The 19525-nt window shown below is 47.4% G+C and overlaps 1 protein-coding gene across 1 annotated transcript in view; it reads left to right on the forward strand.

Annotated features, from left to right (window-relative positions):
- LOC147712429 (mitochondrial glutamate carrier 1-like) overlaps positions 1-19525 on the forward strand; it is a 327075-nt gene that overhangs the window by 163742 nt on the left and 143808 nt on the right. Inside the window, exons 6-7 of the mRNA XM_086923106.1 lie at positions 16555-16759; positions 16841-16995. Of these exons, the coding sequence (XP_086779232.1) occupies positions 16555-16759; positions 16841-16995 (360 nt within the window). The remainder of the gene's footprint in view (positions 1-16554; positions 16760-16840; positions 16996-19525) is intronic.

The following is a 19525-nucleotide window of genomic DNA, read 5'->3' on the forward strand; positions in this document are numbered from 1 at the left end:
GAATGTAACTCATCCCCTCTTACTAACACGGACACGGGCAGCACCAGATTAAGTGGATGGGAGGCTGGGCACTGGCCGCTGTGTGGTAGATGATGTTGCAGACTCCCCATCCCCTGTGCCTTCCAACATGGAAGCAACACCGCTGGCATCAGATTATGTAGTACTCTGTGTCTCAGCCATGGATTACTCCTGCATACTATGGTCCCCCTCAGATGCGCTGGTGAGCTCTGTGTCACTGGCCTCCGGTGCAGCTGTGGTGCTACTCTCTCCACCACTGGTTTCGGGCTCCCGTTCCTCCGTGTCCACTGGTGAATCTGCATGAGAGACAGATGCAGGGTTGTGTTAGTGTCATCATCAGGACAATGCAGTCCAATCAATGCAGTACAGGAGATGCCCAAATCAACATGGTGACCACCACAACCTGCAATCACATTGCAGCAACACACTACATAGACCACAACAGTGCCTGCAACCCTGAATATCTGCCATGACTGAGCCATGTTGAGGCCACACAGCACAACACCATGCCCGTGGATGAAGTGTACCAGACACACAGCTTGCCATTCCCACCCCCAGGGACATGATGTGGGGACAACACTCATTGCCACTGACAGACCTTCAGGGAACAGGAGGGGACAACACACACACCTATTAGGACATGACAGTCCACAATGCCAAGTAGGCCATACCAAGCAGCATGTTGTACTCTGGGGAACCTTGTTGTCAGATGTGTGGGCCTCACCGATCATGGTGCATGCAAAGTAGGCATACATGAAGTCACACTCAGATAGTGGACCCTGCTGTTCACCCACTAATAGATTTCCCACACTATTCTAAATGCTGAATGACCATGTAGATCCTAACCCACCTGGCTATGAGAAAGCACAGCAGGGAGGATCAGCTTTGTAAGGCCAGTTTGGCCCAATGCCTGACACTGGCACACATCCCAGCAGCCACTCACATGACACAGCACAGCACCACCACACGAACATCACATGGGCCACCGTTGCCACAGGCCCTGCACACATGCATCCGCTCCCAGCCAAAGTCACCCTACACAAATGCTCATCCCTGCCTTGCTGGCAATGCTCCTTCAGACGTGCATCCAGCTCCGGATTTGTCACTGCCAATATGCGGACCATTTGTGGTGTTATGTTGCGCTGTGCCAAACGCCCAGTGCGCGGTAGCAGCCCCAATGTCATCTCTGCCACATTCTTTGCCAGCCGGCTGATGTCGTCCCACCTCTTGTGGCAGTGGGTGCGTCGTCGGTTGGATACCGCCAGGGCTCGCACCTTTGCTGCAATGGCCCTCCACACGGCCTTACGCTGGTGTACCTTGAGCTGCAGGTATGGGAGAAAAGAAGGGTAAATGACCAGTTACACAGTGTCATGTACCAACATCTATCAGTACAGTAGCAAGACACAGACTCAGGACCTATTGTAATCTCCCTCCATCCCAAACTGGGGGACACCTCACAAGGGCACTCTGCACATGGCCAAACAGATGTGATTGCATGCATACATGAGGGCGTAGAGGGGCCCTGATAATCTCACACACATGCAGGGTGACTGCACTGTGCCCCCTCAGTGGCTTGCAGACATCACCAGTCCCATGCATCTCTGCCCACTACATACCTCACATATCTACCTGTGTCTGTGTCTAGAAGCACTGTGTGCATGACTGGGCAGCATTAAATGAGCATGCCCTGGGAACATATGTGTTTGTAATGTGTATGGCCTCAGGGCACATGGACTCACCAACATAATAGCCATCTACAGAAGTGTGTTTGTGTGCAATTATACAGGGCTGAGATGGTGCATATCTTCTATTAAGTGTGAATGAACAGGAGCAAGAACCTTGTAAGTTCGGTGATGTGTTCTTGTTTAGGTGGGCAGGCACTGGGCCTAGTCTCTGGGTTCACACTGAGTCGGACAACAGGGGCACACAGAAACATTCACCCGAGCAATTACTGTCCTGGCACCTACATGTCCAACATCCTGTGGCTCTGTATGGCTGACAATGTAACACACTCCACTCACACATACAACTGCAAGCAGTGAAAACAGTGGCATTGGGACACACACACTCCCTCGCCCTGGAAACAGCTTGTTTGTCAGTGTATGACACAACCCCACATCCTCAGGCATATACTGCAGCAGCACAACTACAAGTCTGACACCCCCCTGCCCTCCAGCTCCCTTAATGATGACTTACCACTACATTGGGGCCACCATACAGCCTTGGGTACTGTGCCAGCACCTCGTCCACTAGGACCTCCAGCTTCTCGCTTGTGAATGGACTGGCACGGATCTTCTCTGTCCTTGCCATCCCTGTGGACATCGAACACCTGTGGTGGACGTGAGTGATGAGGGGTCCCAGGTAGCAGGCACTTGAGGCAGCAGCAGGAGAGGGTCCCAGGCAGCAGGCACTTGAAGCAGCAGCAGGAGAGGGTCCCGGGCAGCAGGCACTTGAGGCAGCAGCAGGAGAGGGTCACAGGCAGCAGGCTCTGTGAGCAGTGGAAATGAGAGGCTCACTCCCACAGATGTATAGCCCCCTGGGATCGTTTGTAAGGTGCAAGGCTGCAACAATTGGTTGTCCAGGTCTGCCTCATTCAAAAGCATCCAATGACCATCTCCGTGGTAACAGAGCACGCCTTCCGCGATATTCAAAATTGCATCATGCCACCAAAATCATCGATTCCATTTGCTGTAGGCAATGCTCCATGGAGGTGATGCACCGCAGGGGCCCCGGGTGCGCTACCGCGATGGTGCATCTTTCAAAAGCATCCAAAGACCGCATCTGCGGTGACGGAGCACGCCTTGTGCGATTTTCAAAACTGCATCATGCCATCGCAATCATCGCTCCCATTGGCTGTAGGAAATGCTCCATGGCGATGATGCACCGCAGGGGCCCGAGGTGCGCTACCGCGATGGTGCATCTTTCAAAAGCATCCAATTACATCATGCCACCGCAACCATCACTCCCATTGGCTGTAGGCAATGCCCCATGGCGGTGTCGCACCGCCGTGGCCAGGCTGTAGCTACTGCGATTTGGGTGGCGGAGCATGCCCACCACCATTAAGCATGGGCGAATTTTGCGAATCTGGCGTTCGCGAATTTTGCGAATTTGCGAACTCGCAATCCGCAAAATCCGCGAATTCTCGCGAATTTGCGGATTTTTTTTTTGTGTTCGCAAGGATTTCTGCCAGTTCGCAAGGATTTCTGACAGTTCGCGAGGGTTTTGTAACAGTTCGCAATCGCGAACTTACATGTCGGCTCGCAACGGTCACGATTATGTTGTTTCTACGTCTGGTTCATCATCATAGGTTCCCAGCATCCTCTGTTTCACCCCTGCCACCCTCTGTTTTACCCATGCCACCCTCTGGTACATCAATGCCTTATGCCACCCTCTGGTTCATCATCACTGTAGATTATGGGGGGAAAAAGCAAGCACACCTGCCTGCTTCAACTGACATGAATTAATTTGGGGTTGATTTATTAATGTGTCACTGTTTTAAAATTCCAGTCTGGCACCTGCATCCTTATCTGTAATTTGCTTTCTGTTGCAGTGCAATTTTTTTTTCCAGGACCTTTGTGGCCTACTTGTAGCTATTCTATGAGCCTGCTGTGAGGGTCAGAGCAGGGTCATACAATTGTTGCAACTAGCAACTGAACTTTGGAGGGGCCCTTGTCAGGAAGCACTACAGGGAACGGTTACTAATGATGAGTTTGAACTTTTGAACCTGCTTTCACTTTTGCAAAACTCGTTTTTCTGCAGAGCAGCATTACAGCAACTTTAATGCCCCACCAAGCTTATATGAGAAAGTTGATTTCTAATCCAAAAGTTATCCAAAGAAAATCAAAAGGCCTCAAATCTAAAAAAGTGCAGGCAAATGTCAACCTGAGGAGTTATTCTGATAAAAATAATCATTTTCAGAAGGTCTATGCTGCTTGCTAGTAGATTTCTTGTGCGGAATTGCAATTTTTGTAATTTCGCGAGTGCGAGATTGTTGCTGCCCGCTGCACCTACATGTTCGCAATTGCAAACTTACACCGCAAAGAAAAAAAATCCGCTGCGTGCGAATTTGCGGATTTTGCGGGAAATTCGCCAATCTCGCGGATTGCGAATTTACCGAAAATCCCCCAAATCCGCGAACGTAACGGATTTTCCGCCCATGCTTAACCGCCATCTAACCATGTCTCCATGCCAAAGGCTACCGCAATTGTGAAGGGGGTGGTGCTGGTGTCACACCCCTGTGGCCAGGCGATAGCTTCCGCGATTTGGGTGGCGGTGCATGCCCACCGCCATCTAACAATGTCTCTATGCCAACGGCTACCGCACTTGTGAAGGGGGTGGTGCTGGTGTTACACCGCTGTGGCCAGGCGGTAGCTTTAGCGATTTGGGTGGCGGAGTAAGCCCACCGCCATCTAACCATGTCACCATGCCAATGGTTACCGCATTTGTGAAGGGGGTGGTGCTGGTGTCACACTGTCATGGCCAAGCGGTAGCTTCCGCGATTTGGGTGGCGGAGCATGCCCACCACCATCTACCCATGTCTCCATGCCAATGGCTACCGCACTTGTGAAGGGGGTAGTGCTGGTGTCACAACTCCGTGACCAGGAGGTAGCTACAGCGATTTGGGGCACATGCAATGGCAATGTCCACTGCATCAGTGCACAGCAGCAACATGGTTAATGGCACATCATTGGGCACACAATGCCATTATTGCATATCCTCCACAGGTGGATGCATGTTATGTGTGACGCACATTGGTCTGTGGTCCCTGCCATTTCACTTATGCATTTGATGGTTGACGATGCTTCACAGTGTTAAGCTTGTGTCAATAATGTGTAACAAATCAATGTGCTGTGGGTCAGTGCTGAAGTTGGCAAGGCTTGTCTCACTGTATGGTGTTGTTACTTACTTGTGCTTTCATATCAGCTCATGCACACAAGTGACAGTTTTCCAGCTACTGTGATAATTGGGTTGTGGATGTGTGCCAAGTTCACATGATGCATTGAGGTGTGACAGGTACAGCAGATGGGTATGAGACAGTCATGGTAATTTTACACACATTGGTGGTTGGTACGGTACGAGGCGTGCACATGTGAAATGTGGGTTCAGTATGTGTGCATTCACATTGACCTATGTGTTGTTTGCGGCACTTGTGTATTGTAAATGGAGAGGTGTGCCCTCTGTGTGTCTCAAATGTCCACCCATGTAACCAGGTATGCCACGCATCTCTCATGGCAGTCTTTGGTTTTCCGTGACCTTCCTAATGGTATGTGCTGTGGCCATCTCATGATGGTTGTCAGTGACATTTGTCCATTTACATCCCAACTAGGAGGAGGCCTAATCTCATAAGTCACCTGACAGTGCTGGAGGACATGGAGGATATAGCGATCATTCGCAAATTCTGCCTCGACAGACCAACACTGAAGACCCTTTGTGATCTGTTGGAGCCTCACCTGCAGCCTCATCGCCACTACCCAACTGCATTCACACCCACATAGAATGTGATGGCAGCCCTCTACTTTTTTGCAACTGGTTCCTTCCAGGAGACCGTGGCCAGCGCTGCTGGGATGTCGCAACCCATGTTCACCCTGGTGCTGAGGGATGTTCTTACAGCCATGATGATATATAAGGATCGATACATTTCCCCAGGGGAGCAGAATTTGTCCGTTGTGAAGGGTGACTTCTATTCCCTTAGGCACATCCCCCATGTTGTTGGTGCCATCGATTGCACCCATGTAGGTCTGGTGCCACCACAGGCAAGTGAGCACATTTTTAGAAATCATAAACATTATCATTCAATCAATGTGCTGGTGGTGTGCCTTACGGATATGACCATATCACATGTGTGTGCAAGATTCCCAGGCTCAGCCCATGATTTGTACATCCTGAGGAACAGCATGGTGCCCTGGATGATGGCAAATCTGCTTCCCGAGAGTGCTTGGATTGTGAGTGAGTATGCCTAGTGATATGGCGTGCTGTGTGTGTGACCTGCTGCCCTCTGCGTGTGCAACATTGCAATGTGTGTTTGTCATTCACAGGTGACTCTGCATATCCCAGGCATCCATGGCTGCTGAGCCCACTACAGAATCCTCAGGCCCCGGCTGCCGTCAGGTACAATGAGGCCCATGGCAGGACCCGACGTGTCATTGAGCGGACTTTTGGCCTGCTCAAGTCAAGATTCCGCTGCCTTAATAGGACTGGAGGTGCACTGTCATACTCGCCTGGGAAGGTCTGCAAGATCTTTGTGGCATGCTGTATGCTGCACAACATGGCCATTCACAAGGGGAATCCCCTGCTCCTGGATGATGGTGAGGACCCAAGGCCCCCGCCTCTTCAGGGCCCTGAATCCAGTGATGAGGACAGTGGAGAGGGGGAAGGAGTTGACATGCGTCAACAGCTCATCACCCGCTACTTCATTTGAAGGTGGGTGACGAGGTACGACTTGTACATTGTCTGGTGTGATTACTGTTGTTGTGAAGGGCTATGCGCGGGCTGTACAGGCAGGCACATGTTGAGTCACCTGTGTGTGGAAATGTGGCAGTAACATTTTACATGTGAACGTATACAGAACTCTGTTTGGTGACACAGGCTGCACATTCTGTTGTCTGCCTGTAGACTTATGTGGATGTTTTGTGTAGTGTTATGTCTGCGATGCCACACTAATGCCAGTGACTTTTGTTCTGTTGTGTCTCCCTAGGTGCCTCAAAATTATCCAGGCCTACATAGTGTACATCTTTTGGATACATCATGGACATTTTCAACACTGTAGATATTGCAGTAAAAACAAAACTTCACAAATTCAAGTGTGTAAGGTATTTTATTTACAAAGTTGACATGTGAGGGGTGTGGGCATATTTACATGAAGGTGGTGATGGAGCAGTGAGTTGAAAGTCATGGTAGATGAGATGCAAGAGAAGACAGCACATGGATGTGGTGACCTAGTCCAACAAACAGATGCCATTCACAAGGCAGTGTGGGGAAGGACAGTCCAAACAGTCAATGCAGTGGGGAAGAGGGTTGCCATCATGGCTGGCTCCGTGACTGGCATGTGGCTGGTGCTTTGCCTCCAGAGACTCCCAGGCTCTTCTTTGGATGCCCCCATGATCGCTTTGGCAGGGGGGCCTGCTGCATGGCCAGCGGCATCTGAGGACTCACCCTTCTCTGTGGCCGCAGGGGAGGATGGTGCACTGTCATCCTGCAGCACAACAGAGGAGGTGGAGGTGTTGTTTGGGACGCAGGCCTGTCCCTCAGTAACGCCACTTGCTGGGCCATGAGGTCGACCATTTGTCCATGCGTGCATCAATGGACCTCATCAGCAGGATGAGCTCATGTAATAGTTCGTCAGACCGGCCACTTTGTTCCTGGACCTGTTTATATGCCCCAATGACTCTGGTGAAGTGGTCCAGGGATGGTGTGCCAACCTCCTTAGGTCTGGGTGTGACCCTGGCCCTCCCACCTGCCCTGCTGCCATGGACGTGTTGCCTCGCCACTGTGGGTCCACGCACACTCTCCCTGCCCTCCACAGTTCTTGGTGTGTCCAGGTCATCCCCTGGAACAGGGAGGGTGCTGTAGGTGGTACTGGTGGTGGTGGTGGTGGTGGTGGAGGTGGCAGCGGTGGAGGCACAGTCCGCGACTGCAGAGGTCTGCTGTGCTGTTGTTGTTGCAGCAGATGTGGTGGTGGGGAGGATGGGGGCCTGGGACCTGTTGGTCCCTGGCACACCAGTTGGGCCCGCCTGGAGCTCATCCTCCAAACTATCCTGGGAGTCAACATCCAAGAGTCCATGTACCGGGGCTGGAGACTAGCTCTGCTGGTCGTTGTTGTCCTCAGCAGCGAGTTCTTCATCACCTGTGGATTAGATGGGGAATGTTCAGTGTTGGGCACTGTGCAAGTATTCTGTTAGCTGCGTAGTATCGACTGTCTGTACACTACACAATTGAGAGATCTTCACTATTAATATTAAGTGCAATACTGGTCGTAATTACATGGTACAGAGGAACATCAATTATTTGTACATGGCAGGTATTGATGCATTGCATGCAATTGGTGCTGTGTGTAGTGATGCAGGTCTCCCACCCACAAACAGCCAGACCAGTGAAGATAGCTACCTACCTGTAAGTTTGTTTGGTGAACAGTGCAATGGCTTCCAGGTGCTCCTGGGTGGGAGGGAGTGCTCCATGCTGCTCAGGTGTGGGACAGGGGGCATGGTGGGAGTCGCTGTACAGGCCTCCAACCACCAAACAGGCTTCCCAGGCAAGATGGCTACCTACCTGTAAGGTGAGGGTGGACAATGCAATGGCTTCCAAATGCTCCTGGGTGGTGTGGGGGAGGGCTCTATCCTACTCAGGTGTGGGGCAGAGGGCCTGGTGGGAGTAGTGGTACAGGCCTCCCTCCCACATATAAGCCTCCCAAGCAAGATGGCTACCTACCTGTAAGTTAGATGAGGGTGACACAATGGCTGCACATGCTTCTGGATGGGAGAGTGCTCCATCCTGCTGGGGTGTCGGACAGGGGGCATGGTGGGAGTCGTGGTACAGGCCTCCAACCCCCGAACAGGCCTCCCAAGCAAGATGGCTACCTACCTGTAAGTTTCTTTGGTGAAGAATGCAATGGCTTCCATGTGCTCCTGGGTGGTGGGCTCCATCTTGCTGGGGTGTGCTCCTGGGTGGGAGTGGGAGCACAAGCCTCCCACTCCCAAAGAGGACTCCCAAGCAAGATGGCTAGCTACCTGTTAGGTGAGGGTAAACAGTGCAATGTCTGACACATGCTTCTGGGTGGTGTTGGGGGAGGGCTCCATCTTGACAGGCTGTGGGACAGGGGGTATGGTGAGAGTCGTGATACAGGCCTCCCACCCCCAAAGAGGCCTCCCAAGCAAGATGGCTACCTACCTGTTAGGCGAGGGTGAACAGTGCAATGGCTGACACATGCTCCTGGGTGGGGGAGGTCTCTATCCTGCTCAGGTGTGGGACAATGTGGGACAGGGGGCATGGTGGGAGTCGTTGTACAGGCCTCCCACCCCCAAAGAGGCCTCCCAAGCAAGATGGCTACCTACCTGTTAGGTGAGGGGGAACAGTGCAATGGCTGACACATGCTTCTGGGTGGTGTTGGGGGAGGGCTCCATCTTGACAGGCTGTGGGACAGGGGGTATGGTGGGAGTCGTGATAGAGGCCTCCCGGCCCCAAAGAGGCCTCCCAAGCAAGATGGCTACCTACCTGTTAGGCGAGGGTGAACAGTGCAATGGCTGACACATGCTCCTGGGTGGGGGAGGTCTCTATCCTGCTCAGGTGTGGGACAGGGGGCATGGTGGGAGTCGTTGTACAGGCCTCCCACCCCCAAAGAAGCCTCCCAAGCAAGATGGCTACCTACCTGTTAGGTGAGGGGGAACAGTGCAATGGCTGCCACATGCTTCTGAGTGGTGTTGGGGGAGGGCTCCATCTTGGTAGGCTGCGGGACAGGGGGTGTGGTGGGTGTCGTTGAACAGGCCTCCAAAGCCCAAACAGACCTCCCAAGCAAGATGGCTAGCTACCTGTTAGTTGAGGGTGGAAAAGCAATGGGGTTTGGGTTGTGCAAGGAAGTACTTATCAGTGTGTTGGATAACGTTTGCTTGTACTAACCAGCCTCCACTCCCCCGGATACTCCTGTGAGACTCTCAGGATGCAGTATGGCAAGCACCGTCTCCTCCCATGGTGTGAATGGTTTTGGTGGAATGGTAGGGCCACCGCCAGTCCTGTCAGCCAGCTCCCGGTTCTTGCTTCTCCTCTCTTTGACAACCCTCTTGAGATTATGCCACTGCTTCATGATCTCCTTCTTGGATTGCGGGGTGGTCCCTACTGCATTGACCCTTTGAACTATCCTTTCCCACATTTGTGTCCTTGTGGCTAATGGTGTCTGTTGGACCAGGCTACCAAACAGTTGTGCTTCCACTCTGACTAGGTCATTGACCATGACTGTCAACTCACTCTCTGTGAATTTGGGCATTTTCTGTGCTGCCAAGGTGCGTGGTATTGGAAGTGTTTTTGGGTGCAGGGTTGTATGTTGTGGGTGTGGTGTTGATGTGTGAGGTGTGTTGTGCGGTGTGGAATTGTTGATGCTGGTGTGATGGTGGTAGTGATGGTGGTGGTGGTAGTGGTGGTGGTGGTGTGTGTGTGCTGTTTTCTTTTGCCTCTCTTGACAGATCTGGTGTATGCCCTTCTCTTCTGGAGTGTTGCAAAGGATTGTGGTCAGTAAAGGGGCTGATTTTATACTCAGCTATTGGGTGTGTCCAAATGGAATTTTGATGTCAGGTGTGTTGTTGGCGTTGTCCTGGGAATTGTATCTTTTTTTGGGCATTTGTTTTTTCATTGGTATGTGTTTTGTGTATTTGGAGGGCATTGCTACTTTGATTTGTGCAAAGTTTGGCATCGTTGAGGTGTTTTGGCATTGTCCGCCATGTTTTTCATGTACCGTCCACTGCGGTGGCTATGCTGCAGCTCTTCCGCTGTCTCTCCAATTCACTCCTGTGTGCGACCGCGGCGGTCGGAAACATTGGATTGTACCGTGAGACCATCGGGGATATCCTAATTTCCCGTGCGGTGTCTCAGCTTTGCTTGCTGTAGGTTGTAGCTTTTCTGCTGTGTTTCCGACCGCCGCGGTCGGTTTTTAGACATCACCACCCGCTTCGGGCGGTTTTGGTTTGCCTGCTACTGCAGCGGTCGGTCTTTTTTGGCGGTTGATCCTAATTTGACCGCCGGTTTATCCACGGTCCCGGCTGGCGGTTGTTTCCCGCCTCCAGTCGGAGTGATTTTCTGCCCGCTATCCTAATGGGGTCCTTTGTTTGCTCCACTAAATACAGAGATAGTTCAATTATTTAAGAGTTTCTTTTACATCTAATAAAATAACGACCAGCTTCACTCTACTCCTCAAGCAAGTGAAAAGAGGTATTGGTGCTCCTTTAGGTGTATATCCTAAAGTTTCGGAAGAGGACTTTCACCATTACAATCAAGTGAAGAGAAATCTTGGTACTCCTTTAGGTGTACTTTCTAAAGTTTTGGAAGAGGATGTCACTATTACATTCAGCCTACTCACTTACTTTAGAATAGGTCCCTTAGAATAATATCAACAGCCTTTCACTGTTCGATATTACAACAACAGTTTGATACTTTTCCACACTCTTCCTCTGCCCCTGAGGCTAAATCAACATACTTGGATCTTAGGGAACTCCGTACCCGTACTTCCAAACTACATAAAACAAAGAAGCTAACTTTTCATATTAGTAACCAAAATCAATAATTCAATCATTAATTTTCCAAAATAGTCTATATAAACCTGCAGGCTGCTACTAAAACTGATCCAGCGATCTGGGAATAATAATTTTCTACAGACAAGGCCCCATTTCTTTACCCAGCTAGTCCCTTCATGCTAGTTAGTGAATTTCTAAGCAATATACCAAACTTACCAAAATCCACTTTGTATCTTCATTTCTAGTATACCAATAATGGCGATGCAATATTTATATAGTTGACAGGGTTTAGCAAACTAATACTTGGTTCTAAAAATACTAATAAACAAATAAAACACCGCTAATAAAGACAGACTCATTTGTATATTTATAATGTTTATTTAAATAATGTGAAAAAATGCTCATCAATACCAATATACAGTACAAATCCTAGATCATCACAGAGTAACAATATCAGAGAAATAATGAGAAAAACACAACTCATTTGACAGTGCATAAATGAGTGGAGGTACCAAGAAGCAAAAGGTTCAGAGATAAATTACATTTGCAAATGATTGTGCAAATTCAGTTTTCTGTCTATACTAACCCAATTGAAATATGAAAACTGCTCCTTGGCCAAGAGAGCAGTAAGACCCCTCAAGAAGAGTTGAAGAGGGAAAGACTATATCAGGAATCACCAGACAGGAACAGCCAGTACAAGAATACAAGACTGCTAACAAGGCCTCTCCTCATGCAGGTAGAAAAGCAAGCCACTGACAAACCAAACCCCACCCACCAGGTACCTCAATTATATACTAAAACCCAGATGTCCAACCCACATTTGTGTCCGAACAGAAGACTTCTCTACACATGATTGGTTGAGGAAGGGGGTGTACTGTCACACTACTCTCGTCATGTCCATCTCACTCAGTGTCTTATTGTCCATTTATTCTGTATATCTACTTCCAACCCACAAAATATCAATTCGAGCCACTGTCATAATATTAATTTTCTCCATCCTGGTCATGTAGCAAATTCTGTGTCACATTTGTTCGCCAGTGCTGTATTCTAAGGAAATTTTCCTCCACTCGGTGAAGAAATTGTTTCTTCCTGCTAACTCTTGGCAGGCACAGGGGACTCATGAAGGACACTCGTCTTCCACCTTCCCCATCTCGTTCAACATTATTTTCAGAATGTATTTTCATTTCATTAACCCAAAGGTTTCCCTCAGAGCAGAAAACCATGCTTCTACGGAAAACAAACACTGGCATTATTAATCACTTAAAATGCCATACATTAGGCACCCACTCAGTGCTGCATTTATCCATGCGTAACCCAAGTTAATATTATTTTCATTTCAAATGTTAATAAAGTGCATAAAAGCAGCATTAGTCTTTTAATTTTTCATTTGTCAAGAAGTACACTGTTAATAAATGTTACTGAGGGTTCAATTTGAGCAGGTTTTATTTCACGAAAACCCTGATCCATCAGCATAAAAGAGCGAGGAGGAGGTAGTTGTTAAACCTAACAGCTTCAGGGTGATTCCCTCCAACATTTTGCCACCCTCCTTCATTTTTCTCTCCTCGTTTTTGCTGGTATTCAGACTATTACACATTACTACTGCTAACCAGTGCTAAAGTGCTTGTGGTCTCTCCCCTGAACATGGTAACATTGGTTCATCTCTAATTGGCATATTTAATTTACTTTTATGTCCCTCGTAAAGTGATATCCCCTGTACCCAGGGCCTGTCAATTAAATGCTACTAGTGGGCCTTCAGCACTGATTGTGCCACCCACTTAAGTGGACCTTTAACCATGTCACAGGCCTGCCACTGTGTGTTCAGGTTTACACTGCCATGTCAACCAGACAAAATAAACCTTTTGCCAGACGTAAACTTCCCTTTTTGTACATACAAGTCACTCCTAAGGTAGGCCATTAACACAAAGAGCAGGGTGCAATGTATTTAAAAGGCAGGACGTGTACTTTTAAGTTTTACATGTCCTAGTAGTGAAAAACTCGCAAAGTCGTTTTTCAGACTACAAAACTTACCTCTTCCATAGGATAACTTTGGGATTGCCTTGTTACAATTTATAAGTGTAATTTCCAATTGGGAAGAGATAAGACCCCCAAGTCGGATGTCTCTGGAATCCTAGTGTAAAATCCTGAATTATGGTGAAGTCAGATTTTAAATTACAATTCTGAAAATGGCACTTTTAGTAAGTGGGAATTGTCTCACTATAGCCATTTGGTGGCTGTCTCTGATCACATGTCTGTTCTAGGTGACAGTTGGGCCTTGTGTAGTTCACCAAAAGGATTCTCAACACCGACACATCAGGACCCACACAGCAGCCTCATTGCATTTTGGAACCAACGCACTGCCTCTGCTGCGCGATGTATCTTTGACGCGAATCCACTCAAGTGTTCCCTAACCAGGATTAAGATATTTTTGTTCAGCGGACCTAACAGGGTCCCTGTAGCTGGTCTCCATCCACCGCTTTGCTTACTCCACTAGCCCCATTTCCAACTTAGTCATTTGTGACCCACCTCTTTCGTTTCTCTATATTGTTCTTGATTTGTCTTTACATTGTCTTATTTGAAACATCAGTTATATGGCACTGTACTTTTTATGTATTTTTATAAAAGAAATCCTAAACAAAAATGAAGAAAATATTATAAATAAACTATAAATACTATTTTGTATACAAACAACATGTTTGGTTTTCATTAATACTGTTTACATCTCATAAGTTAATGTATTAACTATTGCATGCTTCCTGGGTTTAGGCTTTGTAATTGCATTCACTACCGTGTTCTTTCTAAAGCTGGTCTCAGCTCCATCATGGTTGACCTAAACATTTGACTTTGTCCCGGTTTTGAGCGACCAAATGTCCCAAATAGTACTTTTTGCTTGTAAGAGATATATTTCTCTGTAATCTGTAAAACTCAATATTTCAAGTTCTACTTATTCGATTTGTGTCATTTTGGGCTTGTCTTATTTATTAAAGTAAGCTCTATTTGTAACCGAGTATATAACTTTTTTGTGTAGTGTTTTACTGTTTGAAGTGTTGCACACATACTTTACACATTGCCTCTAAGTTAAGCCTGACTGCTCTGTTCCAAGCTACCAGCAGGTGAGCACAGGTTAATTTAGGGTGTGCATGCTTCTTACCCTGACTAGGCTTGTTGTTGCTGCTTGACTAGGGTCATACCTGATTCAACCTACTGTCCAGTTTCTAATAGTAGTTGCTGGACAGAAGGTGATGGCAGGACTGCAAGGGTTAATGGATAGGAGTAGATTATTAGATAGCAATGGAAAAGTTATATTAGGTATTGTGGGCAAGGTAGAGACATTTCTTGAAAAGAAGGGGGAGAAGAATCAAACGAGGGCGGTAGGAAGGAGATGGGGTCCCAGGCAGGAGACGGTGTGTGGAGTGCATCAGAAGGCACGAGTTAGGCTGGTCCCATGGTGGGTTGAATTAACAGTGCAATTATGCAGGGAAGTGACCAGGATGAAGTGTGGAAAAGGAGAAGGAAGGGGAAGAATATTTGGTGAGCTAAATTACATTGGATGAGTGGAGCCACTGGGTAGTCCCCTGCTCAGAATTAAAAACAAAATGTGGGCATGTAAGTACTTCAACATATTCAAATTCCTGCACAGGGAAACATGGAGCAAAGAAGGGTCTAATGCTGAGGAGAGCAAAGTTGCAAGGATGTCTAGGGTGCTCACCAAAATAGATACATGGATGGTAAAATTTACAATCTATGCTAGTATCATGTGTGGGAAATTCCTGGAATGCATCGTTTCATTGTTCAATTACATGGACCGGATATGCCAGTTTACATTAGCTTCAGAGGCCTGGCATCGCTCCATTATAATGAGGAGTTTAGACCTAGAAGGGGCTTGAACCCAGAAAAAGCGTGAGGCGGAGTAGATAACAAACTATGGGTTCAGTAAAGGACATCATCCACAACCATTTGTACCACTCACACAGCCAATGGGTTGCCTCTGATCATCGCCCCATTTCAAATCAGACCCACCCGAGGGGTGGGAGGGAGTCAGGGTAAGGGAAATACAAGAGGAGCTAGCTGGAATTACAACACGGGACCTGCTACAGATGTCTATGCCGATTTCGGCATGAGTGATCGGGATGTGGCAGTAGACATCCATTATTGTACACTTTTGTGGGTCAAGGTCAGCAAGGGGGGAGGGAAGGGGCTGATGGAATTGAAAGGGCAAAGCACAAAAGGGCAAGTACACCAATTAAGATGGAGGTTTTGGCTCCAAGGTTGAAAAAATACCCCAGCAGATTGGCAGCAGCAGGGCTGAAAGGGGATTTCCCAGAAATATTCTGCATTTCATATTACGGACTGCTGACACTGCAGTGGGTAGACAACTTGAAGTCAACTAAGGGGGTGAAAGGTGTGGTGCAGGCTCAACTGGAGAAGGAGATTTCAGCATGCAGGATGGTCGGCCTGTTTTGGCAGTTACGATCACCCAACCTGATGTAGGCGAATATGCATCCCGGTCACAGGTGGAGGAGAGAAGGAAGCCAGTGGACATTGATAAGGTCAGGAAGGAGATGAACAGGGAGATTGCTGGTTTTTAAAGAAAGGCACATGGGATTGGTGAATCCTATTGGCATAGTGTGCAAGATGCCTATGTTGTTTCAACCCGGTGGAGTCAATTTGTTGGTATTGGGTCAATAGGGCTTATTTGATGCTGATGATAGAAGTGTTGGAGTAATAATGGAAGGAACAGAAGAGGTGAATAGGAGGGATGCTGGAAGAACCAATAGAGGGTTTTTTTCTGGTGGTGAAAAGTAGAGCTCTGATAAAGCCAGGGAATGAGGTTTCAAGTTTAAAAGCAAAAGGAGGTGAGATAACTTACAAATGAGAGTTGCTGCCTGAGCAAGTGCGGGCGGATGGAAGAAGAAGAGGAAGAAGTTGCAAGGTACAAAGGCAAACCTGTTTTGGTTGTATTTAAGAGAGAGGGTGAGCCGGGGTGGGTGATGTTTAGGTAAAGGGGTTCTTGTTAGAAGAGTTCAGTTAATTAAGATGTTAGGATAATAGAGTGTGCGGTTAAGCTGAAGGTTGTATTTTAGGAGTTCTGATTGCTCCCTCCAATGTGGTCTTAACCACATGTTCAAAAGCGTGATGAGTGGTCTTTCCCAAAAAGTTGTGGATGCTTTTCCTACAAACCTCACACGCATAAATGGTATTTGCTGATAAATTAAAGGTGTTCTATAAGTATTCAAGCATTATTAGAAGTTACACATAAGTATTGTATTATATTAAAAACCTGCTATGATTATTACTAAGAAAAAATAATTTATTTTGGACATAGTGTCACTGCAGAAGAACATTGGAGGAATGCACTGTTTGCACTCGGGCCCAAAGCATTTAGCTGCCATCCCTGTTCTCACTCGAGCTTATAATGTGGGCCCTGCCTCATCCTCAAGACCAATGTCGGCAACACATATAGCTGCAAAGATACTGCGGACAGATGGAATCGGAGGGCTGTACAAAGGACTTGGAGCCACCCTATTAAGGTAAACACTTGGCTGTTGGTTTAGAATGTTTATCTTGCCAATGATGTACTTCTATATGACCAAGGTGTCTTTGCCTCTCAGGGATGTACCATTCTCCATCATCTATTTTCCGCTGTTTTCACATCTCAACAAGCTTGGCCAAGCATCTTCTGGTGAAAGAGCCCCATTTTTCCACTCGTTCTTATCAGGATGTGTAGCTGGCTCCATTTCAGCAGTGTGTGTCAACCCTTGTGATGGTAAGAGTGCTGTTCTTTCTGTTTTTACTGTACCTGTTGTTCATTTCCTCAGAGAGTAAAATACAAAGGCTTCATTTATAGTTTGGTGGATGGGTTACTTCATCACAGATGTTACAAATATTCTTTCTGCCTTGTTAGAAGTGCATTATATCCTATGGCTTTTTAGATCAACCTGCACTGTGTGGATATGCCAGAACTCTGTGTATCCCTTTGACCTGCTCCGCAGAAGTTGCAGAAAATGTGCTGTTCAGTAAATTGATGTATTAGTGGGAATGCCGCATGAGAAACAGATTAAATTGTTGTGAGGCACAGGGCAATCTGATTTCTTGACAATAAGAGAGTATCAGTATATTAACAAGAATCTGCGCATTTGCCATTATAGATTAAAATAATCATGGGATATCTACCCAGAGTGGGGAAATAGTGAATTGAATCCACTAATGGGATCACCTTTGAGTCTACATAAAAGCAATGTTTTTTTTTTAAATCAAACTCAAGGAAAGCTTACATTAAGAAGTGCATTTTATTTTGTCCGTTTGTGAAAATTTTGATGTGAATCTATAAGTTCCACTTATAGACTCACATCAGATAGACTACCAAAATTATTTGCCAAACCTTGAAAACCTAATTCTCACTTTGTTATTTCTAAAATAGGGATTTTAACTTATTCAGCCTTCTTTATGATAAGAAATGAGAAGACAGCATTGAACCTGTAAAAACTGTATGGTGTCTGTTTTAATCTTCCATGTTGTAATTGCTTGCTTTTTAAATTTGTATGTGTATGCTGGTCCGCATATTTTCCACGTAATAATAAGTCGTATATATTTTTTTATATATATTATCTTCATCAGTCATTTGCACGGCGGACATAACAATTTGATTAAATTAGATGTTATTAAGTTGCCTTGGATCTAGGGGATTTTCCAGTTTCCTACTTAAAACATAACACTGTCCTATTTGATTTGATAAGTAGCACTTTTTATCTTTGTAAGAGACTTGTAATAAGGCAGACAGGATATTGATCACATTTGTGATGGAGCAATCCATCCACCAAGCTGTAAATCAGTTTCTTAGACTACAATTATGTTCTCAGAATTTAGAAACCTGCAAATACATGCCAGCATTCTTTCTAGCTAGTGTGGCATAGTACAAGTCACTTGTGCAGAACTGTGCTCTCTAGTTTCTTGTTCTCATTTTTCAGTGTCTCAGATTTTTGAATAAAGAATCCAATTGTCACTCATGAATCTATATGAGGTAAATGCCATTAATCCTATTGAGGTCCTCATTATGAGCAGCCTGATAATCCTCCAGGTAACTTTGACTGCAGGAAAGAAGTTACAATGCAGTTGAACTGGTAATTCTGGGTCTGATTTCCTTCGTAATTCCTCATTTCTCTTTAGATTTTCACACAGAGTTTATCTGTGGGGAATGACGCACTGATTTTTTTGAAACAAAAATACAGTGGAGGCCCTAAGGCGTCGCCCGCTGGCCCAGGGATTGCCACCTCCCTGGGGCATGTAACAATAGGAATGCAGGGGCCTTCCCGAACACCCACTGCCCCGCGGACTGCCACCTCTCTGGGGCAGCTACTTTCTTTTTTTTAAATGCAGGGAAAGACCTATGGCCTCCCCCAGAGCCTGGAGACACAAACACAATAATTAAGGGGATCCGTTGTCGACCCCCGGGACCACCACCTCCCCAGGGCTACATGTAAGAAAGGGGGGGACCACACTGCCTCCCTCCTGGAGCCAGAGATGGCCTTGGGGGACGCTACCCCCAGCGCCAGCTCCAGCAATATCCTGGGGGGGCCTACCCTTGGGACATTGCAGTTTGCCTTGGCTTGGCGGGAGCACTGCTTCTGCCAAGCCATAGCAAATACTGCTCTGCTTCTAGTAAGCAAGAGCATAAAATGCTCTCTCTTATTAGAAGTGGAGCAGAAATGCTTTCACACACAGTAGCTGCATTTTAGCAGCTCTTTGTGTTTAAAAGCAATGTCGATTCCCATAGGAGGCTGGAGCCGGCAGGGACCATGGGGCCTTCAGGTTCCCCCCAAGGTCCCCAACAAATGTAAGTGGGTGGCCTCGTTGTGACTGAGGCCCCCCACACTGCAGGCTGGGCCCCGTGGGATGGGATCCACGAGGCTGAAATTGGCCCGGGAGGGGAGCTGCGCTACCCCTCTCCCTATAAATTATATCCCAAAAAAGAAAAGGCAGGACCCTGAAGGATGGGGTCCCTGGGGATGAAATCACCCTGGAGAGGGGTCTGCAGGCTGCTCTCATCCACTGAAAAAATGCATGGGCCCAGGGAATGGGGTCCATTGGGCCACAAATTGCCCAACAAAGGGAGGCTACGCAGCCCCCTTCCCTCAATATTTTTTAAAAATAGAAAAAAAAACTCTGGCAAGTTGCAGAAGGCCACGCACCCTTCACAACCAACCGGCAAGCGCACCTCCTGGTGTAGTGATGATTTGGGGATGAAGTCCCTTGGATGCTGAGGGTCCTTGGGATCAGCAACTGCGCGGACGAACTCG

Source organism: Lissotriton vulgaris, chromosome 5, assembly GCF_964263255.1.
Source record: "Lissotriton vulgaris chromosome 5, aLisVul1.2, whole genome shotgun sequence".
In the NCBI taxonomy this organism is placed as follows: domain Eukaryota; kingdom Metazoa; phylum Chordata; class Amphibia; order Caudata; family Salamandridae; genus Lissotriton; species Lissotriton vulgaris.